Raw genomic sequence first — 10,748 nt, forward strand, 5'->3', positions numbered from 1 at the left:
TTCCCATTTAGTTTATCTAAGAAAATCATGTAATCAATTTGCATTTCATTGATTGATGGCATAAAGACATGATAGTACTTTATCTTCCTATGATTATGAAATTATTGACTTCTTCATTTCCTTTTATCTAGGATGAGATAAGACGTGATATAAGTTAAGACACGATAAATGACAAGATTTTTTTAAGTTAAGACACGTTAAATTAGAAAGAAAAACTATTCATACAGTGTAAGAGACAATAAGCACATATTAATATGCACGTTGCATTTGTAACTTATAGGATTTCCTTCGTAGCCATATGAATTCTTGAAGTTTTCCCAAGTTTGACACATGTCATAATTAATTATTTTGTTTATATATAGACTCATTGTGCAAAAACGATATTGTTTGAGATATCTCATTTCAAAAATAAATGGCATTATGTTATGGAATATGCTTTGGTGTTAATCAAGATGCACAGGTAACGCATTAAGCTCATCAACGAAAATTATGCAGGCCTATTTGTTTTTGCATGTGACCATGACGATCAACTTAATTAGAAACTTATTTTATATGTTATTAATATGCGTAGAATGTTACATTAATTAATTAATTAATTTTAAGGAATAGCCCATTAATCATAAAAAGACAGGTAAAAGAATCTTGAGAATCTTGAGAATCATGATAGGGAGAAAAATGAAAGTGTTAAAGTCATTTCCATACATACACTTTCAATGGAGCAAGTATAGTATGTCTTGTTTTTTTCAATCATTGTCATTTTCACATTGTTGTTCAAGAGTTGATATTGGTATTAGAGGACATGACCCTCTAGTGACAGGTAAAGAATGTGTCATTTTTCATTCTTTTGATCATGTTTGGAGTGTAGAGAGTAAAATATTTTAAGGATGAAGGATGTATAAGTGGGAGAAGTGGCTTGAGATCCATGCAATCGATTAGCACATGATCGGTGATCAAAGTGAAAGGATCAAACATATAAGAAAATGTAAACAACAAAAGTTGTTTTCATGAACTACCACCACAAGGTATATATAGACATAAAAGAATTTTGCATGTAATGATTACTTGAGTGTGTTGAAGAAGCTATTTGAAAATTTTTAATTGAATAAAATGTTTATTAAGAAAAATTAAATATTTTTTAAGATGTTCGTGTTATTTTCCTCTTAGAATTGATATTTCAGTTGAATAAATGACGAGTAAGTGAACTTTACATGCAAATGATGATTGTGAAAGTCAAGACTACAAAGAGTGGAAGAGGAAGGTGAAAAATGTGTAGAGTATGAAATTGAAGCAAGAGAACATGATGATGACTATGCTACTAATTTACATGTAACATGAGACTTAATTTATAATTCAAAAGCACTTTCAGGAACCAAAATGACATTACATAGTAAAGTTCAAAAACCAAAATGTTAGCAATGTTTAAGAAAAGACTAAAATGACAACAAGTTATTAAGTATAAAGACTAAATTGAAAAGTCAATTTTTAAATATATGAAAATCACATGGATGCGTATCAATGGTCAATTGTCACATCGTCATCAAAGTTATTAGGTAGACATATATGTTAAGTGTAACAAAAGATAAGGCAGAACCAATGTCACACTTTTTGCACATTAAAAAATTCAATTCAATTTTTTCATTTTTCAAGTATCAATCTATGAGTACCTCACACTTTCAGGATCAAAATAAGTATTTATTCTAAAAATATATATATACGAAAGTTGAACCACATTCAAACAAAGCACTAGAATATATTAAGGCTGGAGATAAGAAATACGCACACCCTTTGCAACAACACAAATTCCAGGCTGTTCTTGTTCCCTTCTTCCCTTGTTCTTATTCTTCTTCATTCCCACAACACAACCGTTCAGTCAGTCTTTCCAAAGTCTCCTCAACCATGCCACTGGTCCCCATCATTCTCTCCATTGATGGCATGTAGTTAATGAAGTGAGTGAAGCCTCTTCTGAGCATGCATTAATTGCTTTATGCAGTACCTGTGCCTTGTTACTGTTTAGTGTCCATCATACTATGCCATTTTCAAATACCTCTCTTCCATTCACCACTCCTCATTCCACGCGTGTCCTTCATTGAAGCTGTAATTTACACTTTAATGCCCCTCCTTATTATTTTTTCACTTCCCAAAGTGTTGTCCCTCACTCTATCTTATGCTACTGCTTCTCATCTTTGCCTCCTAGTGGTGTGTGTCATTCTTTGTTTTCCTTCTTTTATGTTCTTTGCTTCATGAGTTACACTGAATGGTCCATGTTCTCTTTTCTTCTTTAAGGCCTTTTTTTAATGGCTAGCTCGAGTAATGTTGTAATAACAATAAGCTTTCTCTCCTTTTTTCATGAATGAAAAACCACAGCAGCTATTGTACATCTAAGGTCTATGGAGTAGATGATACATTGTTTTTGAATCTGTAGTTCAATATAAATTTCTTTTCGAGAGTGGTGTTTTCAGGGTAATTTGATAAATTTGCTTTCTTGTTTCTAAAATTTTATTGCTCGATCTTGAAAATATTTGCAGTTTTGAGTATTTATGACATGTTTCGTTTCAGGTGCCCTTTCTCCCTTTGAAATTGGTAGCTAAGTTTGATGTTCACATTCAAAAAGTTTGGTGCCTAATGCTCAGAGTTGGTTCAATGAGATATTTTTACCTCTATCTTGTGGTTCTTACTTGGTTTTTGTCCATCCCTTGTACCCACGAACTACAACTTGCTCAGACCCAAGTTCTGTTACAGTTAAGAAAGTATCTGGAGTACCCTACCTCTCTGCAAATGTGGGAAAATTACAATGTAGACCTTTGTAGCCTTCCTCCATCTGCACATGTGAGCCTTAAGTGTGAGGGTAATTCAGTAACTGAGCTTAAAATTATAGGAGATAGAGCTGTGAAGGTTGACAAGTTCAATGGACCTGCAGTTCCCAATCATACACTGTCACTGAGCTTCTCCATTGATTCTTTTGTCACCACATTGACGAGGTTAACCAACTTAAGGGTCCTTAGATTGGTGTCCTTGGGGATTTGGGGGCCACTTCCTGATAAAATTCATAGGCTGTCTTTGCTTGAAGTTTTGGATATGAGTTTAAATTTCTTATATGGTTCAGTGCCACCAAGAATGTCTACAATGGTCAAGCTTCATACACTGACACTAGATGGCAATGGTTTGAACAGCACAATGCCTGATTGGTTTGATTCTTTAACTAATCTAAGTGTATTGAGTTTGAAGAGTAACCACTTAAAGGGTTCATTCCCTTCTTCACTATGCAAAATTAGGAGTCTTGTTGATATTTCCTTGTCCCACAATGAGTTGTCTGGTGGATTGCCTGATCTCATTGCTCTCTCTGGTCTACATGTACTTGATTTAAGAGAAAATCATTTAGATTCTGAACTGCCACTGATGCCTAAAGCAGTGGTCACAATTTTGCTTAGCAAAAATTCTTTTTCAGGTGAGATACCAAATCAGTTTAGTGAATTGGGCCATCTTCAGCATCTAGATCTTTCATCAAATCATCTCAGTAAGATGCCCCCATCTTCCTTGTTCTCTTTGCCAAACATTAGCTATTTGAATTTAGCCAGCAATGAGCTAAGTGGATCCCTTCCACAGAAACTAAACTGTGGCAGCAAACTTGGGTTTGTGGATATCTCTAGTAACAAGTTAAATGCTGGACTTCCTTCTTGCTTGGCCAATACATCGGGTAAAAGAGTTATTAAATATGGTGGAAACTGTTTATCTATTGATTCTCAACCTCAGCGGCAAGGGACTTATTGTAAAGAATCCAGTTTGGGAAAGAAGAACTTCTGGAAATGGAAAATAGCTGCAGCAGTTGCCATGATTATTGTAATTGTTCTTGTACTTTCTGCTTTTGGAGTTTTTTTTTATAGAAAATATCATTCAAGGGAGATGTATAGGCATCAGATGTTGCCTAAGGCTGTTCAAGATAACTCAATAACAGGAGTTTCATCTGAAGTCCTTGCCAGTGCTAGTAAGTACACAGGCTATGCAATAATGTTATTCTGAACTGAAATCTCTAGATTTAATTGGACACCTAAAATAGCAATGTCTTATTTTCTATGTTTTTTCAGGATTCGTTTCTCAAGTAGTGAAGCTAGGGACACAAGCTACTCCTACATGTAGACAATTTTCAATTGAAGAGTTGAAGGAAGTCACAAGAAACTTTGATTTGTCAACTTATATTGGCGAAGGCTCCTTAGGAAAGGTATCCTTCAATCACAAAATAGAGTTTGAAAGATATTGGATAGTTTCCCGTGTTTTAAATATTCTTTATAATTCACCATAGTTGGTTTTCTTCTTTGTTTATTTCATTGTTTGAATGCTTTTTTGTTACTGGATGTGGATAGCATGCATAACTAGTAAATCTACTCATAAGAAGGAGTCTTCCCTAAGACTATTCAGAACACCTTCATACTACTTTAGTTTTCTGATAGATTGCAATTTCTGAATTCCCTCTCAAGAGTGTAGTAACTATTTTGGGTTTATAAACCTATGCGAAGTGTGAAAGGCTTAAGTCATTTCCTATCCATATCGGTATCAAGTAATAGTATAAACAAGGCAATTTTGTCACTCATTTTGTATTCTCCCTATAAGTGGCCTCTTATGTCTTCTGCTCAATTTCAGCTGTACAAAGGTAAACTAGAGAATGGAACCTATGTGGTGATAAGATGTGTGGCTCTGTCAAAGAAATGCTCAATACAAAATCTTAAAGCTCGGTTGGATTTACTCTCAAAGCTGAACCATCCAAATTTGGTTAGCCTTTTGGGTCATTGTGTTGATGGTGATGGACAAGATGATTCTAGTGGCCTCAAACTTCATCTTGTTTATGAGTATGTGCTGAATGGGAGCTATCGTACCCATCTGTCAGGTTAGTATGAGATAATATTACTATTTTGTATATTGATGAAAGCATCAATTTAACTAAATTCCGTTCTTGTCTCTCTGATATCATAATTGTTTTCCATGATTTCCTCTTTCCAGAATTGCAAATTGTATAGAGAAGACCCTGCTTAGGATGATACTTTGTATGAATTTTTGTAGGTAGAATTTATGGAATCAGTTGCTACCGAAAAAGGAGTGTTATCTCCGAGTGTAATGTGGAGGAATTTTTCTGTTGATTTACTATTTACATTATTGCCAAAGCCAAACTGATTGCATTCAAGTATGCTTTTGAGAAATAATCATGCATCATTTAATTTGATGAAATTAGAAGCCATTAGGATGTTATGAAATCAGATGATTTAACTCTTCTTTTATGCTGCTAGGCTTGACTTGGATAGTACTAGGTAGAAATGTCTGCCTTGGAGACATTTAATGGATAACTTCTTTTCTTATAATTATCATTATAATATGTCATATTATGTTTCATAATCACTATCTTTATTACCAATTTGTGGCATAGAATGCTTCATCCAACTAATCTTTCTTTATTCAAACATGCAGAATTTTCATCAGACAAGGGACTGAAGTGGTCTGATAGATTATCAATTTTAATTGGAGTTGCCAAAGCTGTGCACTTTTTACATACTGGAGTTATACCGGGTTGTTTTAGAAACCAGTTAAAGACAAACAATATTTTACTTGATGAGCATCACATTCCCAAACTAAGTGACTATGGTATGTCCATGATTGCTGAGGAGATCGAATACCTTGAGGTATGTTTAGTTGCTATTCAATCCAGCTACTTAAACATGGTCTATTATGCTTGATCCTAGAATGACTCCATTGCTTTGTATGTGTTGTACAGGCAAAGGGAGAGTATCCAAAATCATGGTATGTATGCTGGTGGTGGTAGCTTATTTTACTCTAGTGTAACAACTTGCAACTGGATTCATTTCTATTTTGTTGAGGGTCTTATGTTATATGATTCGATAGCAATATCATTAATAGCACATAGGCCATACTCTCTCTCACACACATACCGTAGTGCCACTACCTCTTCTAATAAGTTTGTTCAGTCACCATTTTTTTTCTTCCACATATACTCTCCTTTTTTGAGTTTATAAAATGAAATGCCTAATATGCTATACATGGAATTATTTTTGTATGGATGAATACCAACAATTTGTTGTTCTTTTCTTTCTCTTGCAGCCAAAGAGAAAAATTAGAAGATGATGTCTACAATTTCGGGTTGATACTGTTTGAGTCTCTTGTTGGACCCATAGCAAGCAAGAAAGGAGAGAAATATTTTCTTGATGAAAAGGTAAAAGCTTTTGAAAACTCCTAACTTAATTTTTCTTTGGAGGAGTAACAACTCAAATGTGAGATTAACTAAGTCTCAAACCAATATAACTTCTATATCACTTATAGTTGGTCAAACCACTTTAACTGCATCAACGAGTACCTGCTAAAGTGACAGTAGTAGCTGATTAACTATTTGTCAAACATATTTAATCGATAATATACTTGCATACAACCAATAAATTTTAATAGAGATTGGCAGGAAATTCATGATTTAAATTTGCAGTCATATACGTAGGGGATCCCTGATTTTCTATCCTCGATATTTATTGTTTCAATGGATTTTTTTTATTCATTATAGAGTTTAATTAATGTGACCTGGTGTTTTGAACTACAGACATCCTTTGACAGTCAAGATGGCAGAATTAAAATAGTGGATCCAGTAGTGTTAACCACTTGCTGTCCAGAGTCATTATCAATTGCAATATCTATCACAACCAAATGCATATCCCCAGAATCCTCAGCTCCTCCTTCTTTTGAGGATGTCTTATGGAACTTACAGTATGCAGCTCAAGTCCAAGCCACAGCAGATGCAGAACAAAAATCAGATTCTACATCCTAAGTACAAGTTTGTAGGAGGCACAAAACTAAATCTTTAAGTTGTTCATTCCTTCTCCAACAATGCAGCAGATTGAGAAAGCAGGGATTGTTCACTAGGGTCTTCTATAAACTAAAATCACAATCTCTTATGTCAATCTTCATGGCAAATGTATATTTGTTACATACATTTTCCTCATTTTTCTTTTTCTTTTAGAATTTTTGATAGGGTAGAGCCGGCTAGGATTCATATACCTTGAAAAAGAAGTAGCAATTATGTAAACAATTCAGGTCAATGAAGTAAATCATGATCATGTTAGGGCTCGAAATGAACCGAGCCAACTTGAACATAATTTGATACTTGATTTGACAACTGACAAGTAGAAATTATGTAAACAATTCAAGTCAATGAAGTAAATCATGATCATGTTAGGACTAGAAATGAACCGAACCAACTTGAACATAATTTGAGACTTAATTTGACAAGTGACTTGTTGAACTTGGTTTGTGGACCAAATGAGTTAAACTCTTGAGTTTAAAGTTGAGCTTGTTAAATAAATGAGTCAAGCTTGAGCTACATATAGTTTGAATGGATTGATTCATGAACCAATTTGATATATAAATTTATCTAAATTGATTCAATTTGATTCTTTAATCTAAATGATAAGAAATCACATTTTTTAAAAGTTTAAAACCATTATTACCTGATTTTAAAACTATCACAAAATACACATTTAAAAAAATAAATCAATTTTAAAAATCAAAGAACCCAACTGAGTTAATTTTAAAAATTAAAAAACTAAATTAAACTAAAAATATTAAAGAATTAAATTAAACTTAAATAATAAATTAGAGATTTAACTCTTTTTTTATGTGAAGTGACAATATCAACTTTAACTAATGACTTACAATGTCAGTTCATTAATTTTTTTTTTGTGAACTATACTTTTACATATTTATTTATTCATAACAGTTGATGACATAATCAAATTAATTGTGGACATCATCAGACTAGTTGATGGAAAATCTAATAATTATACGTCACTATCGCATGAGCCTCATTGATATCAAAGATAAATCTGCTCATACTCATGATGGGCCCCTGAATTTTATTTTTTTCTATTTGAATTCCTTTCACTGTTTCACCCATATATTATATATACATATGAACTAATGACTTGTCTATGCAGCCTAGCCAGATTTTTCTGATTATAAAATATAGAAATTAGTGTTTATGTCATCATTTCAGTTATGTCATCAATTAATAATATCAGTTAACAGTTAAGACTAAAATAAAAAAATTATAAAAACTAAAACAAATTAAAAAAATCTAAAGAATTTAAACCAAAAATAGGATATTTTATAGGGATCAAATTGTTATTTAATTATTAAATACTCTTTGAAATTGTAATATAGGATAGACAAAATTAAATATTCGGTACCAATGAATTGAGAGATTGTAGCGGGTATGCAACCGATGGCACTTCTAAAATGCGGACTTGAGCAATTTCTGAAGATGTAAATGGGTGTGTGCAAATGGGAGTGTATTTTCAAGGGTGTATTTGAGAAGAAGAAAAAAAAAGTGTATTAGAATAAAAGGAAGTGCAAAAAGCAAAAGCCTTCAATTTATCTCCTTTATCCTACCAATTGGCCCAAACCCATTATTCCAACTGGAACCAACGAAGAGGACAGTGGCTGCTTTGAATATATCTCTTTGATCAAATTGTTTTAGATTGTGTTTGGATAGAAAATTTTAACTGAGAAAAGTAATTTATTAGAGAATTTAAATTTCTTTAATCTAAAATTCATTGTTTGGATGTTTTTTATGAACAATTTAAATTTTTTAATTTTAAAAATATAGAATTTTAACTTCCTTCTAATAGGTGAAAAATTGAAATTTTCTTCTTGATAGAATAACCTTCCAAAATGCTCACGTATTTTCTTTATAATCTGCATCCTCTCTTCCACCTGAAAGTTCCTGAAATCCCGTTTTTGAACTCACAACTTTTCTCTCACACCGATGATCATCTTCTTCAAGAAACAATGTCTGAACTTGCGGAGTGTCGATTGGGTGCGGGCGTAGGGGGACACGTAGAACTACACCCCTCAGTCAGGGAAGCAGTCGTCGCTGTCCATCACATGTCGGGGGTGCTCGTCAGTGCGAAGAGCCTAGGTCGTGTCTTGCGTCGTTGACGGAATGTTGTAGTCGGGTGTGGTGGTGTAAGCCGCCATGTCCTGGTTCCCCTGCGACTCCCCATGCTGCATTAGTGTTCTTCTTTTTGGAAGCACACCAAACATATCTTCTCTTCTCTTTGAATTCATTTTCTTTCACCTGACAATTTTAATTTTTTTTTATCCAAACACAAAATTTTGAAAATAAAAGAATTTCAATTGAAGTATTTGAAATTATTATAATTTAAAATTTCTCAAAATTTTAAATTCTCTCATCCAAACACACTCTTTGTTATTTTTCGAATTATGCATCTATGTGCACGTGTTGTTTGCTTTCACGAGGATTGACAATAATCATTTTATATTTTATTATATTTTTTGTTTTCGTAATTGAGATAAATTGATTCGATTGTTCTTTCTAGTTTGGAATTAACCATAAAATTTACTAGGTCAAATTGAGTTAAGTCAAGTCAATTTGAGTCAATGACATACTGATATCTAACCAAATATTTCTATTATACTATGAGTTTTCGATCCACCTATATTTTTAAAAAAAAAAACTATGGATCGAAGTATTGGAATGAAAGAATATGATACTTCCTTTTGTTCTTATTATAAGGTTCAATTAACTACTTCATAAGAATTAAAAAATTGATTAATTTAATCAAGAACATTAAATTTATCATAAATTAATATTATTTTCTGAAACTATCTTGTGAACAAAACTAGTAAACATCAATGAGTCATGTTTTACTGATTGTCACATCATTTTAGAATTGACTTTAATTAAGAATATTTTTTAAAAAAAAATAATTGATGTAATAAATAGATCTTATAATAAAAATTAAATTACACTTTTACTTTGGATCTTATAATAAAAACCAAAGCATTTATATTTTTAGGGGTGAGCAATATTCGATTTATCCTCTAACCGAGTCTATTCTAAAGTTAATTTCGACGGATTTGGATTTTAAAGATTTGTTTTAAATTATCCCAACTCGATCCAATGTTTTGTATTCTTTTAAAAAGACTAATTTTTTTCAACAAATATATGTTATTAATAATTTTTTTAACTAATGGATAATATTTTGTATAATATAATATTTATTATGATATTTTTTATTTTGAAATGTATTTTTTAATGAAGTTTATTTTGAAATGTATGATATACCTTAATATGAAGTTTTATGTTCATTTTACTCTAAGATTTAGTATTGAAAAATTTTGAGATTGAAATACGGTAGGCACCTTCTATTTACGTCTCCCTTTTCCCTACATACACTCTTATATTCTCTTTTTATATTTTTCTACCGGATTTACCCTTTTAAACCCTTATCTTAAACTCCTCATGTTGGTTAGTCTTTAAAATGTTACTTTTATTCTCTTTATTATTACTTAAACCCTAATCTTGAACTGCACCTAAAATATTGTTTTTATCCTATTTTTATTGTTCTTTAAATTCTAATTTTGAGCTTCATCTTCATCCCATGTATAATATTGTGTTTCCCATCAATTTTTTTTTTCATGTGTCATTGTATTTTAAGGTATGTTAATCACTAACTTTACCTATTACACACCGTAATTGCAAAACAAAGCATTTGACAATAATTTCTCAAATTGTTTTGTCCATTGCCAATTTTGAACATGCATTTTCAGCCTCTTAATTACAGTGTTCCACACATGTCTCTCAACTTCAGGTCTACTACATTTAAATAAGCGTGCGCAGGTCAACAATTGTACGGACTCCTTAAGCGCATTTGTTAAGGTATGTTTTAGAGTTGCATGTA

The 10,748-nt window shown here is 32.2% G+C and overlaps 1 protein-coding gene across 3 annotated transcripts; it reads left to right on the top strand.

Moving 5' to 3' along the window:
• Window positions 1–1,764: 1,764 nt before the first annotated feature.
• Window positions 1,765–7,142, top strand: LOC114399253 (probable inactive leucine-rich repeat receptor-like protein kinase At3g03770). 3 transcript variants are annotated; one of them, XM_028361403.1, is made up of 8 exons: window positions 1,765–2,196; window positions 2,557–3,982; window positions 4,083–4,216; window positions 4,636–4,879; window positions 5,455–5,666; window positions 5,759–5,784; window positions 6,103–6,214; window positions 6,590–7,142. In XM_028361403.1, exons 1-8 carry the CDS (start codon window positions 2,110–2,112, stop codon window positions 6,812–6,814), a joined length of 2,466 nt encoding a protein of 821 aa, XP_028217204.1. In that variant the 5' UTR covers window positions 1,765–2,109; the 3' UTR covers window positions 6,815–7,142. The 3 variants fall into 3 exon arrangements, with proteins under 3 accessions (XP_028217204.1, XP_028217206.1, XP_028217205.1); XM_028361405.1 differs by having other exon boundaries at window positions 1,765–1,946; XM_028361404.1 differs by lacking the exon at window positions 1,765–2,196 and adding an exon at window positions 2,208–2,460.
• Window positions 7,143–10,748: the final 3,606 nt, after the last annotated feature.

Source organism: Glycine soja, chromosome 19 (assembly GCF_004193775.1).
Source record: "Glycine soja cultivar W05 chromosome 19, ASM419377v2, whole genome shotgun sequence".
NCBI classification, from domain to species: Eukaryota; Viridiplantae; Streptophyta; class Magnoliopsida; order Fabales; family Fabaceae; genus Glycine; species Glycine soja.